General features: G+C 36.6%; 1 protein-coding gene across 1 annotated transcript; it reads right to left on the reverse strand.

Annotated features, from left to right (window-relative positions):
- Positions 1 to 5,153: 5,153 nt before the first annotated feature.
- Positions 5,154 to 7,725, reverse strand: LOC126818238 (transcription factor SOX-11). Its single transcript, XM_050545536.2, has one exon. The coding sequence runs from the start codon at positions 7,196 to 7,198 to the stop codon at positions 6,131 to 6,133; it is 1,068 nt and encodes a 355-aa protein (XP_050401493.1). The 5' UTR covers positions 7,199 to 7,725; the 3' UTR covers positions 5,154 to 6,130.
- Between the last annotated feature and the right edge of the window lie 7,455 nt (positions 7,726 to 15,180).

Genomic DNA, 15,180 nt, shown 5'->3' on the forward strand with positions numbered 1-15,180 from the left:
ATAACAATATATCTTTTGTATTACGTATTAACATCTGTACATGGTGAATAAATACTGACATATAATTTAAGGCCAGTCACAGGTTAATGCACTATAGAGGACCATATTTCCATAAACATTAGTTTTCTATCAGTCGCTGACTCCAATATAGAACGGAGTAACCAAGTTTTTAGTATATAGGCTAAGTGATATTGATCAGCTAGTATCGATTGATGGGTGCTGCACTCAAACCTGGATTCTAACATTAAATTGCTAACCAATATTTTAACCCATTTTATAGAAATGTAAGGCATCATTAGACAGAGTAAATAAAATAAAATAAGGGTATTTAGGGTTAACAATAAATTCTTTACCGATATACCGATATAGTCTATTTTACCCAAATAAACTCAGATTGTACTTACTACACTGTGAACACCCGATGCCACCTCTCGTTTATTTGTGGTGTTCTAAACATTTTCGTTGTGCTTTTAGTTATTTCTGTTTGACATCCTACAGAAACTATACCAACAAGTATTTAAATCCATTAACTTGGATTCTAGAGATGAAACGGGGATAAATAAAACAAATGTAATTTCGATATACATAGATACATTTTCAACATTCAAGGGTTATATTCAATAAGTCTTGGTATAATTTCTTTTAAAAGTAAGATTATATTTCGAATTTCACCACTTAAACTATCGCATAAAAACATTACTAATAACAAATTACAAGTGTGCAGTTTATTTACAAGGGAATCGTTACATATTTGGGGCGTGTTGACGGGGAACCTGCGACCAACTGCAATCCCGCTTCCATCTTGCAAGGTATGACGTCTTTCGGGTCTGCAGGAAAAATCTACCTAGTCGTTCGGGTGGTACACACATTTTACTCCCCTCTCATTTCACACGTAACATTCCTTTCCATTCCTTTCACAAAAATTTGAACGCCATATGAACCTTGGAAGTGTTAAATTTAGCAGCGTATTTTATTTATTTGTAAGGTAATGTGATCAGTTTGAAATATTAACTGTAAAATGGGGTAGAAGATCCAATTGTTGGCTTAGAGAAGGGTCCTACATGTTCGTGTCCCAAGTCCATTTACTTTAAAGAAATGTCTAAAAGATGGCCAGATAAACTATAGGCATGACAGTCTCTAAACATCTTATAGAAATCCATCATTTTTTGGTTTTAAAGGAAATAGTCAGTGCTGTTGAAATAAATAATGGTATATTTGAAAGATTATTTAGAACACGGGTATATAAATTGTGTTGAAAATTGTGTTAGTTATAGATGAAGAGACTGTATTTACATGTTGGTAGCAAGGTGAGGTCATCTAGGTGTAAAGCGTGTGGGCATGTATATTAGGAACATTTTTCAGGTGTCAATATTGCCTATCTCAGTGATATACATCTAGAGTATTTCTACTTAAACTAACCATTGATCACTTAAAGTGCTTGACACATCCCTTAATAATATGATCAAGTAATGTCATATAGTAGTCTATTAGTTTAAGACTGGGGATGCTAAACTTTTGTAAACTAGACGTTTTTCTAGCATAAACATACACGTATAATACACACTTACACCACAGTTCACATAAAGTACACAAAAACTACATGTATGTGAACCCTAGTTGACCTGTAATTTGACTGATAGAGGTAGCAAAGATTTTTCATCACCCCTGTTATTGACATATTCAAAACATATCGATATATCGAATTTATGTAAATATGCGTCTTTTCATAATCACATCCACACGAGAAATAAAGCGCACAATAATATAATCGATCCATTGACTAACTTTGGAGTCATGCATGCATGTCGGTGCAATAAAATAGCCATTAAAATTATATATTTTAAAGAATATTATTGTTGCATATAATGCAAATATTACACAAGAGTACACAGCCACAAAAGCCCATGACGCAATCACCAAGTTTGAGTATCGTCTAAAAATATGTGTTTTTGCCGATCGAATTGTAATTTTAGTCGAGGTAGTAAATGTTTGAATTCTTGACACTTTAAGCACAATTGACATATAAGCCTTGGGAACGTGTTTTATAAATGTAAATTAAGACTGATTCTAACTAACGTCACTAATTCCGTGTTTCTTGTTATGGAGAGTAATTTTCCGTACTCAAGTTTGTTATAGCTGACTTTAGCCTGTGTGAACACTCTAGAAAATGGTGTTAATTTCAACAAACGATGGCATTATTGTTTGTGTAGTCTTCAACAAAGAGGGGTACGGAATCAGATTTGCATAAAATCGTAGTATTCTCCTGTAGGGTTTGGTTAGCCTCTTTCATCGAGTCGCTTCATTGTAAATCGCACTCGAAAGCATTCTGGCACGCGATTCGTGTGCCAATGTTAAAATTTTCATTTTGTCTTAAACGTTGGATATCAGAAGCCCATCTTTTCATGGTAAGATAATAACATCAATGTTGATTTAAATTGACCAATATGTCTTGTTTGCAATGTCGAAGACTGAGGATGATATTGAGTTAAAGACATGCCTCCTTTTTTTTAAAAACAAAACAATATTTATTCACAGAAACTGGATTGTAGAACAGGCAGAATCCTATACTTGCCTCCTTTAACTCCTACCCAAGAACACTGACCTCAAGCATGGTAACTAATCTGAGGTTTTTTTAATCGGCTAGATTACTATCTAAATAACAGTTTCAGCTCGCATTTTGAATACAGTTAAACATACATTATGCAAGAGCTAAATCTGATTATTGCAAGTCTTTATTTAGGCTTCAGATGTCATAGAAATTACAAATTAGATCTTTATTTACACAACAAGCACAAAATCAACTCTAGACCCACGGATGGGTTTGGATTCAGCTTGGATTTAAACGGGAATTCGTTGACTATTTTAATTTTAAATGGCGTCGTGAGCGGAGATTAACCGTTACGTTGACGTCATACTCCCGGATCGAGGCTCAATGATAGAGTGTACCACAGAGTAAAAATATTTTTACTCTGTGGAGTATACGAAGCGAGGCCGCTGTTGAGCGACGACTTAACAAATGACATCTAAACTGTTTAAAGTGCAATAAACTAAACACAGATAATGACAAATTATACAATTCCTGGAAACCGTGTGATGACTAATACAGACGGACAGGTTTTCTGTCTTAATAATATCAATAAAAATATTTTTATTTCCCCAATAGGCACGTCGCCACTGGTGACTGGTGTATACCTATAGATTTATCATAATTGTATTATAATATTATGTCCTATAATCAATTGATTTAATGCATTCCCAAAATACAAGTAAGAATGAAAATTTACCCTCTCACTCATTTTGTCCAATTGTTATAAAAATCCAAAAAGGTAAAACACAAATTCGGATATGACAGCAGACAAAAGACAGCAGAGATTATGTAGGTGGAGTTAACGCCTGTCAATCAAACGATCGGCAAACTAAGAATCGGTGAAGATGGAATTCAATCCCATTTCTAGTCAAAAATTTCACTGTTGATAACTATGTTCAGAATAAAGTAATTTGACTGAAATATCAATATATTCTTCTTTCATCATCTATTTTTGAACTGCTATAGCAAGAATGGCTAACTCCTTATAAAAATCTCCTATAATGTATCTTTACATTAGGAAACTGATTAGGCCTATTGGCCTCCTGGCAATAAGTCCTGTTGTTTGTGTTTATTACACCAATTATTGTTTAGAACGTGAATGTGGATCCAACTCAACTGACGTAAAATATCACTGCTTGCTTGTGTATTTGTGATTTCATCCATATTAAAGATGAAGGATTCGTAAGTATCTTAATGAACATGGACCTGTTCGACCAGAGGACAATCTATATACCTAATCTACATTTCTGGGGTGGGTTTTAAAAAAATACCAAAGGGGAAGAACTTATTTCGTAGTTTTTAAAGATTATAAGGCTATATAAATACCATCCACTGAAGAGTCAAAGGGTGAATTCCATTTCAGGCTACGATTGATTTTTAGATTGCTGACTCATAACATGAAACCACTAATAAAATATTAATTTATGTCCCAAATGACACCGTCAGTTTGGTTTAAATTGGTTTTAAAGGTTTTCAGGACACAGACCCCTGGGTTTCATTAAAGTCGTATGAGGTATAATCCCGCTAAGAGGGACAGGAGGTTCACAGTATGTGATCTACTCCATGTTGAAGTATTTATTTTACTTGTTTGTGCCAATTAGTTCAATCTAAACTTTTGTTTCAATAGGGAATTAGACATGCTTTATTTCACACAGTGAAGTTACGAAAGAACCTGCCTAGATATCAGGGTTATTTTGGGGGAAGGGAGGCCAAAAGACACAGCACAGGTTCTGATTCATCGATATTTAAGATGACTTGTCGATATTCACAGTTACGACTAAAAATATTCCCAATTCAAATGGCGCCATGCAATTTTGGAGTGTAACTGTACTGTTCTGGAGCCTATCTGGCAGTTAGTTATAACTCACATTAACTATAATCTGTGGTCTCTTGAGTTACATATTAGTACAATTGCTTCCTTTAACAGACCTGGCTTTGTTGCAATAACAATAATATTCTGTTGACATCCATTCCCACTTTGTTTTTCACGTGCCAGTGCTTAGATAATATATGTACTTTATTTAAAATAAACAGCATCGTTTATATTGGAATGAAAACATGCCCATCCACCCAATTTATTTGTAACACAGAAGAGTTTACAATGTTTCTTCGTGTTGATCATCATACCAGTCGTAGGTCGAACTCAGTAACTTGGGTGTTAGACAGAGGTTAGTAAACCGTCCTATATAAGCTAGTAATTTGCCAGGTGCACTTGATTTGACCCAGACTTTTTTCCCATGAATTAAGACGCGTGAAGGCGTGAAGCTTTCTTGGCGTGTTCAGCTTCAATTTCAATCGGGGTTATATTCAAAGACACTAGGCAACTTCACAACATCTTTGAAATCTAAGGGTCATCCGAACTCCTCATTTCCAACATGGCCGACATTTGAACGTAAATTGAGGTATTAAATTTCAAAGCAGCTGGAGAAACTTTGGCGGTTAAGAGAAGCAAATAATTTCATTTTCATGTAATAAACAACATAGACTACACAGATAAGTGTTATTCATTTTTACTACATGTATATAATATAATATAATAATAATAATAATATATATATATATATATACATATATATATATAAAATAGTCATACATAATAGTCCGAAAAACGGACGATTCGTTGGTTAATGTATAGTTTAAATTCATAATTTAACACGCCTTTGTTCAGCATAATTAATTATCGGGTGTACAAAATACAATACTAAATAAATATATATATATATATCACCCTACTTCTATTATATTATGGTTAACACTTTCAGTATTATAACCCATTTTTATTTTTATTTTTTTTTTACAAAAATCTCTTTAAAAATTATATAATTATTTTGAGCTTTTCATTTTAAAAAATGAATACTTTAATATAATCTTTGTAAAAATTCTACAAAATTTACAAAAAATGAACTGAGGGAATTATATATTGACTCTGGAATATGATACAAGTCTGTACAAAAATGAGGTGGGTATTATGCGTAATTTATTACCCACGATATATGAGAAAATATAATATTATACACGTTCTATAAATCCGCACTTGATTTGAGTTATCCATGTTTGCACAAGGAATCCATGAGGCACAGTTTGTTAGCTAGCTGCTTTTATGAACCACAGTTCAACGTTTGTTTAAAAAGTATCAAAGTCAATACACAAAAATACACTACATATTTTGTCTCGGCGCTGGATAATATTTTATCCTATACAGGAAATACAGTTCTTGATCGAATAAATAACTTTTTCGATTCAAAAGAAACTGCGTAAAAATACACAGGATATTCGTTTCGTCGGCCCTGTCAATACACTTTGAAGGAAGGGATATGACTAGGATTGTCGTATGTTTTGGTCCAATGCATAGCTAGTGAGTGATAGAAGGCTCGGAATTTGAACATGGCTCTTTGCCCGGTCGAGGCACAGTTTCTCCTTTAACTCCGTTTACACCGTTCGTCTGAGTCTAGGCGTAGATAGCACGGAGAAGAACTCCGTCTGTTCAACTCAGTCCATTCTTTCATGATAAGTTTGAACACATTTTGTCTGGGGGCGTGTTAACTACGTTGAAATAAGAGAGTTGAGGCTTGATTCTAGCCACCCATTTTCAAGTCCTAGTATTTCAGACACCTCCTGGTATGAATTATCCGGAAAGTCGAAATGAGATGCACTATTGGAATTACCTTGGAAGTCTATATTAAAGTCAGTATCGGCTAACTTGGCCAAGTCCATGTTACCTAATTCAAGTTGCCAATTGGAAGGCAGCTGTAGCACATCAGTAAGATTATCCAAGTCAGCTAACGAGGCGGAGTTATCCATTTGTTGATCTATCACTCTCTGTACTGTAGGCAGGACTTTCTGGGGCTCAACACGAGTTACCGCCACGGCCGAATCGTACATATCTTCACCATAGAAACTAGCTGACTCGGGGGTTGGGGGTCTGTACACCGAGGGACTGGAGGGAACCTTCGCTGGAGGGGTTAACTGGGTAGACACGGGTACCTGCTTACTTGCCCGGATACTGTCTTTAAACTTCTTGTCGATGGTGAGCTTGAGTTTAAGACGATTAGTATTAACAGAGCTTAAAGAAGATGTTGTAATGTGGTTGGATTCACACAGTTGTTGAGCACTTTTTACAAGTTTCTTACTTTTATCACTACGAACTTTAGCAGGTTTTGAGACCTTACCTCCTATCACTTTTTCGGCAGCCTTGCTCTTCTTCCTGGGTCGGTATTTGTAGTCGGGGTATTCCTGAAGATGAAGTAGTCGCAAACGCTCAGCTTCTTCAATGAACGGTTGTCTATCATCGTCGTTAAGAAGTTTCCACTGTCTTCCTAATCTTTTAGAGATTTCAGCGTTATGCATCTCTGGTGACACTTCGGAAATTTTTCGCCTTTCCATTTGAGACCAAACCATGAAGGCGTTCATTGGTCTTTTCACATGATTCGCTGCTTTCTTACAGTTTGTGGCATCGGAATACGGTGTCGCCGAGTTAGGGTTGACTTGTTGTGATCCAAACTGTGAGGCTGCTGAGTTCGCCGAGTTACAGGGTTTGGGATGAGTAGGACTAGATTCCACATTATTATTTCCATCATCCGAAATACTATTCTGTTGGGGAACCATTTTCATAGATTCATCAAAACAGCAACACCAGAAAAAACAAAAAAAAGCACTGTGTCACTTTCTGTCCAACATGCGCGATCAAACTTAATGTACTTCAAACGTCAAACTTTCAGCTGCCCCAACTAAGTTCTTCTATCCAGACGGGCTTGCAAGAAATACATTTATATGGACGCGTAGTCACGTGGTACCTTTAATGACGCATCAATTTTGACAGACAGCTATTTAAGCCACGCCTCCTCTAATACGAGTGGCTGAGAAATGTAAACAAGATAACCCCTGCGTTCATGAATCAATATTCGTGACTCCAACAGTACTATAGTAGACCACGTGGTTTGTTAGTAAACTAAGCCAGCTGATCATCTCTAATTTTACAAACGCACAGATGCTGTTTTAACATCGCAAACAAGATCCCTTCAACTGAAACATTGTTTTTCACATGACACTCCGAATCCAGCATACAGTGTCTGATTATATTAGCCATTGAGTAATACGCCACGATAAAATGATATCTTTCTCGTTCAGTCACTGGGTCAAATTTAGCTATTTTTATGTTTTTGGTTATCACGTGGTCACCATGCATGTATTTTCTGTTAGGTCTATACATTGATCGTGGTACATGACACACCGTGCAACTTGCATGTAATATGATTGGGTGTAAGAAATTTACAGCTATATTTATTGATTAAAACATGGTAAAATATTGATCGAATGTCGTGAGATTATAACAGGTTTATAACCATGAGGGTAGTTTTAGCGGATAGAATAAGTTTCAATATTAGGTTCCAGTACTAATCAACTAAGTGCTTAGCTCAAGTTACTTTCAAATCTGTATTCATCCACAAATAATGCATTGACACGATTGCAAACTAATAAAATATCATATGTAATTACCAATTTATTAATATTTAATTCCACGTTGACGGTTGTTCACATCTTAGACTAAAACAGTAGCTGACATCATTAAAGCTTCGGTTGACTACAATGACTCAGACCTGACAGTTCGAATTTAATCATAATATTACATACTAATGTAAATGACACACAGACTCAATCAAATATCTGGCCGTGTGAACACCCAAGCGTGAAATCATGGCCTAGAAATGATGTCAGAGTTGTTGAAAAACAAAAAGAGTCACGTGTCACCTTGGGCTCAGTGCCAAGCAAAAGTGGAATGGTGCGTGTGACAGATATGTTGCTCTCTGATTCGTTTCTTCTCTCATTTAATTAGATGATGGGAGAGACGTCTAAAGACGCCGATCACTGGAATGACTCATCCTCAATTACAGGTTAGCGCCAACAACTAATCAATATTACATGAATGATGTCTGATCATCCAGTATGTAACTAACAGTGTTGTATATGTGTGACTAAATGATCTAGTCTATAATTTATACGAAAGGCGTGGTCATTAAACAGATGCCCTTGATGATTTGTCTTTATTTAGGCCTATCTTTCTGTCACTCTATGTATCTTTTATATTTATGATGATCTATGACATATTGATATGCTGTAACAGCGCGTACATTGCATGTATATTACACATTATCAAAAAGGCAAAAAGAAGGCCGATTGCATTATAGTTTTTATAAAGATTTATATAACATATCGAAATTGAATAACCGTAAGTTCCATATGCATACGAATGATTTATATTTCTCTAAATTGGTAACATTTGTAATGTTTACGTAAAAGTTTCAAAAACTAGTTAAAAGTTGCAATTTAAGACGTTTGTTCTCCAAATTGAGACGGTTGTACAAACAAAAACCAGTATTTGTAATATCTGACTAATTAAGATGGCATCGAGTCATCAACCGAACTGCGTTTCTGGTTTAAAAGAATCAATTTGTTAAATATCAACTCAAATTTCTGAAAGGCTTCTTTCTCCACGGCCCAGCCATTTCTTGGCTTACCACTTGGTGTCCGATAGCCCTAGTTCTCAATTCCCACACTGATAACTCATTTAATATTGGTTGAATGATGAGTGAAAAATGTCACCCATAGTGACATTAACTGGATTCTGTGGAACAAAGACTTTGAGTAGCTGAACTAGAGTTTTCTGTGTGACTATAACATAAGGGAATTGATTAGTAATATTATTAAAGCCACAAATCAAACTAACTACCCACAGCATTAAACACAATCAAATCAGACTTCCTTGAATAAAAATAGAAAACGAAACAGTTTCACTGAAGCGTGATGATTTTCACTTAGTGAATAGTCGTTGCCTTCAAAATTCTAGTCTAACAGTTTATTATAAAAAAAAAAATGTCATTAAAATTTGTATGACCCCGCTCGAAATTCTGTGAACATTCATCACATATGTTGAATCAGTTATACTGAAAACATCATGTCTAAATGAAACAGCCGAGGAGGAAAATATAACTCCGCAAAATTTCATAGAAATTTGTATCAAGGCATTAAATTAGCTTTCGCTTCACTAGTAATATGAACGCGTTTTTAAAATACGGGTAGCACGCGACAATCTCATTTGCATAACAGAAGAGTCGCGAGCCATTGTCTGCGGCACGTGTCAAGTGAATATGACTGCGCTCGTTGTATCCCGCACCTTAGGCAAATAATTTCGTCGCATTTAATTTTATCGATTTTGTCACAGCGTTCCCATTAAAATTTGGAGTTTCAATCTAAAATCAAATACAATTAAATTCGCGTAAATATAATCGGTCTTCCCGAGTCGTTTTGACCTTGATTTTTTTCCCAAAACTTTAAATCGAGTTTGTTATCTGTAGATTTTTTTTCTAACGGGATTGTAATCTCGTAAAATTTAATTTGCAGACGTGTAAAATGAAACAGGATACGAAGGGAAAGTTTAGTTGTTTCTGAATTAATGTAGATTATATATCTATGTTTTATGTCTTAGAAGATAAGATAATATAGGATAAGAAGAGATTAATGTAGATTATTTTTATTGTCTAAATAGTTTAGCAGACATATTATAACATGTTAATATGTTACTGATAATAAATGTGTATTTATTCTATCAACACACAATAATGCTAATAAAACGAGGCTAATGAGATTTGCTGATTTGTCAAACTGATGTCTGTTAAATAAATGTTGGTTTTATTTTCTTATAACACCGTGCAATGAGTGCATGCGCTGTTTGCATCGTGCAATGACATCAACCTGTTCAGCAATGTATTTTTATGTTTAAAATAAGTTGACATTGTGTTTTTAAAATAAGATGAATATGACGTCTTATCATCGGTGATGTTCATAAAATGACTTGAAAATACGGACAATTACAAAATGAGTCTAGACAGTGATTTGTGTTGGTATAGCGTAGCGAAATATCAGTTAATGACACTGTCATACCAACAAGAGCAACATTCTCACGATTTCTGCTATTATTGTCATATAAACTCAATGGTGCCTCCTATCATCGTAAATAACAGCATCCCATTTAATAATTTCATTTTCTGTGATATCACTTTGGTGGAAGCGGACGTTAAATAAAGCTTTTTATCACCCAGTAACACATTCTACAGTAGATATCGCTTGTGTGATAACTTTCATAATCTATTGAGCGTTATCTCCTTATGAGATATCGCTTTACATGAATTTGATTGGTCAATTAGAAAGGAACTACCTTTTTATTCAAAAGTAACTACCTTTTTATTCAAAGGGAACTACTTTTTTTATTCAAAAGGAGCTACTTTTTGGATCCAGTAATATTGTTGGAGCAAAGGTCTCAATTACCATAAATAATTACAATACCCCACACAAACTTAAAAGAAACACCGGGTCAACATAAAAGACTTTGCAACGGGTGACTTGCTGTCAAAAAGTGATGTATCACTACGCCATAATGTAATCAGGTTCAGTAAAATCAAACCTATACCAAAGAATTACATCTACTTATTTGTGTGCATAAGAAAGTCTTGGGTGATAAATAAAATCTCCTACTCGTCTTTTTTGATGTCATAAAATACCACACCCACCTCTACCAGTCAATGACTAATGAATAATGGGGAGCAATGGGGATAGTATGTCGTAATGTCGCGTAAAAATGCCACATTGTCGGGTTAAAATGTCGTGATGTTGGGTTGTCGTGGTGTAATGTCGTAATGTCGCGTAAAAATGCCACATTGTCGGGTTAAAATGTCGTGATGTTGGGTTGTCGTGGTGTCGGGTTGTCGTGGTTGTCGTGGTGTCGGGTTGTCGTGGTGTCGGGTTATCGGCCATATTCTTCTCAATACTATGATAATGTTTCCCGGGATTTTGCAGCGCGGTTTCTCCATGTTGGTAGTGCAGGACAAAGGGCCTGGCAAAGAACAGTGTCTAGTCTATTATTGTAGATAGAGCAAAAAAAAACCCCAAAAAAACCCCAAAACCCTCCTGTGTACACATTGGCGTGCACATAAAAGAATCCTTCACAGTTGAAATTCGACGAAGAAATGCCACGGTCCATTAGAAATTTCCGTCATATCACTCTTCATAGCGTATGCCTATCTTCAAGAGTCCGATTGGTTCGGAAAAGTAGGAAATGAAATGAAATGAAATGAAATGAGGTTTAACGTTCAACTGTTTTGCTCCGTGAGCCACAGTGGCTAAGTAAGTAAGACGCTGGCTCGCTAGCCTGGACGTGGCGGGTTCGCCCCCGATGTTGGCCGAGAAAGTTCATCAGTATTTTCCGGCGTTGTTTCCCGTTGTCAGGGATGCAGGAAGGAGGGCCTGACAACTACAGCTGTCTAGTCGCTCGGATGGGACGAAAAATACATTGACAATTGGAATTCGATATAAGAGTAGGCCGTAGCGCCGCAGTCCGAGCAAAATGTCCCTCATAACACACTGAATGGTGTAAGCCCATCTTCATTAACCCAGTCGGAGCAGAACAGTAGGCCGTTAAACTCTATTTCATTTCATTTCGTTTTGTTCCGACTGGGCTAATGAGAGAGAGAGGGAGAGAGAGAGAGAGAGAGAAATGGGGTTTAACGTCCACTCAACACAAACTATGTCATTTCGGGACTAACACATGGTTCAATTTTATTTCAATAATTCGCTTGCGCGCAGAGGTTCTTTAGCAGTGGGAGGAAAACGGAGGACCCGGAGAAAAGCCATGAGGTTGGACTGGGCTAATGAAGACGGACATACCCTATACAGTGAACTATGAGGGAAACTTTACCCGGATAGCGGCTCTACGGCCTACTCTTATATTAACTTCCAACTGCCAGGGGGTCTTTTACGTGCACGCCAATATGTAAATGGGGCGTCGGTTTTCCGTCCCATCCGAACGAATATACGTTATTTCTTCCCCCCTCCCCCGTCCTGCACCAATGTCAAAGAGGAATCACTCCGGAAATGAAGTTTAATGTCCTACTTTTCTGGTAGTCACAGTACACTGTATAGCGTATGCCCGTCTTCATTAGCCCAGTCAGAGCAGGACAGTAGGACGTTAAACACAATTTCATTTAATTCAATTTTCCTACTTTCCGGCACCAATCGAGCTGTTGCAGATAGGCATACGCTATGAAGAGTGCTATGACGGAAATTTTCAATGAACCGTGGCATTTCTTCATCGAAATTCAACTGGGAAGGATTCTTTTATGCGCACGCCAATGTTTAAACAGGAGCTTGTTTTTTGTCCCATCTACACAACTAGACACTGTACTTTGCCAGACCCTTTGTCCTGCACAACCGACAAGGAGAAACCACGCTGCAAAATCCCGGGGAACTTTCTGGACGAACACCAGGATCATTGTACATAATCATAGTATTGAGAATATGTCTGATAACCCGTAACCACGACAACCCGACACCACGACTTCACGACTTCACGACATTACGACATTTTAACCCGACAATACGACATTTTTACGCGACATTACGACATTTTTGATGTCGTATTGTCGGGTTAAAAATGTCGTGATGTCGTGATGTCGTGATGTCGGGTTGTCGGGTTGTCGTGGTGTCGGGTTAAGATGTCGGGGGGTTGTCGTGTTGTCGGGTTGTCGCCTTACGAAGGGCGACACCACGACATCACAACATGATACCAATCAGCCACCATAGGATAGGCTACCCGAATTGTTAAAGAATTGATTGTTCAAAATGATATCACTGACACACAGATTGACAGTGCTGTGTTTATTCCCCGGCGTCTAATTCGAGGAACACGCTTGGATGACCCCCCCCCCACCACCACCACCGGCAAGTCTAAAGTGACAGTTGTCACGTATTCTCAGTTTGTGCTCACCTTATTTAATCAAGATTATAACTATTTATAATATTGTTCTAGTCAATTAGAAACTGTACCACCCGTTTCACCCGGAACAGCTTCTTAACAGAAATGTCACACACTGCTACGCTTAAATATAACAGTTATTTTAGTAAATTGAATGGATTAATAATTCCAATTAATTCTATAAATTAGGGGATTTGAGAATTTTGATCAATCATAAGTCAAGGTAATATATTTCTCAAAACAACACACCACAAAACTGGAAATAAAAACCCAATATAAAAATATTGTTAGCGAATTTGAGTGTAATTGGAGAATTTTGATTTTAAAAATAGGGGAAGCCAAGTTTTGTTTTAAAAATCTCGTTTCGCTGGTAGTTCGATATAGAAATAGTAAAGTCAACTAACTTAACACTGTAAAAAAATCGTATGGCTATGAAAACATTCAACATAAATAGGTTTAAGTTAAATAGCTTTCACATAGTTTAATCACGATTTCACACAAAACCAACACTAATTAATCTATTTAACCCTTTTGGTTACCTATTTATCAAGAAGCAGAACCATTCCGAAAAAATGGGCTTCCTCCTATGGCCAGATATTTACAGCAATTTCCTAAATTTAGCTTGAATTAGATGAGTAGATCACAGGTATATGGTGTGGACGTTATATAATTTATATAGGTTTACCTTTTAGTTAATGGTGCTAATAGGTTATAGCGCCATTTCTGAACATTCACACATTATTATGTTTGATGGATAATTAACTATACTACTCTTAATATTATCTTGTTGGAATCAGTCAACAGATTTATGAATGGGTAGTAAGAACACAATGTGGGATCTTGTTTACAAACATTACTGATCTAATCTGAATGAAGAGCAGAAGGAGGTGATTCGTGCACGCTAGAAATCTACAACTACCAATATATTTACCTTTAGTCTTCGCCTCCACACGAGTACTCATTCCACTCAACAATATAAAACCGTGTGTGGCCTTGAAAACTGATTTACCATCTGAAGAACAGACGTTGCTATACAGAAGTTACTTGCATGTGTACATGATGACGATTACTAATGACTGCAAAACCATGGCCGCACACTCTGACACAGAACAATATGGGCAGCCGTGACAGAAAACAGAACAGCACTGGCTGGTTCAACGTTTCCCGAATTCCGGCATTTCTAGGTGACCCGATGACACAACGGGAATATGATCATCACATCCTAAAATCACACTGTCCAATAGAGAGGCTACTAGCAATTCAAGCACCAGCTGGGCCCTGTTTCACAAAAACTTAAACTAAAATCACTAAAATAGATTTTAACTAAAATCAAACTGAAATTTTAAATTTTATGCGTTTCACGAAGATCGATTGTAACTTAAAATGCAATTTTAATAGATTTTAGTTAAAATTGCTTGCGCTCGCGCAGTGCACAATTCCGGTGAGGGCACTTAGGGTGTAAGCATACACGCTTCGGAACTGAAAACTGTTGCCAGGTTGAACTAACCGTTACAATACCAATGAGGAGAGTTTCATACGTTGTAACAATGCCTGCGCATGGTCAGACAGTCGTAGAGAGATGAAATAAATAAGTTTATTGCGTGTTATTTGTTTTGAAATGTATCAGTTGGTTGGCCTTGAACTTGCATGTCGCTTTCGTGATCTTGACATTGGATTTACTCGCAGGCTTCAATGGAAATAATGCGTATCGATAAACTAAATCGCTTGAATTTCGTAGTTTTGTGGTATTTTGGATAACGGAAACTATTGAGAAATTGTCACAAACATG

This window comes from Patella vulgata, chromosome 4 (genome assembly GCF_932274485.2).
Source record: "Patella vulgata chromosome 4, xgPatVulg1.2, whole genome shotgun sequence".
NCBI classification, from domain to species: domain Eukaryota; kingdom Metazoa; phylum Mollusca; class Gastropoda; family Patellidae; genus Patella; species Patella vulgata.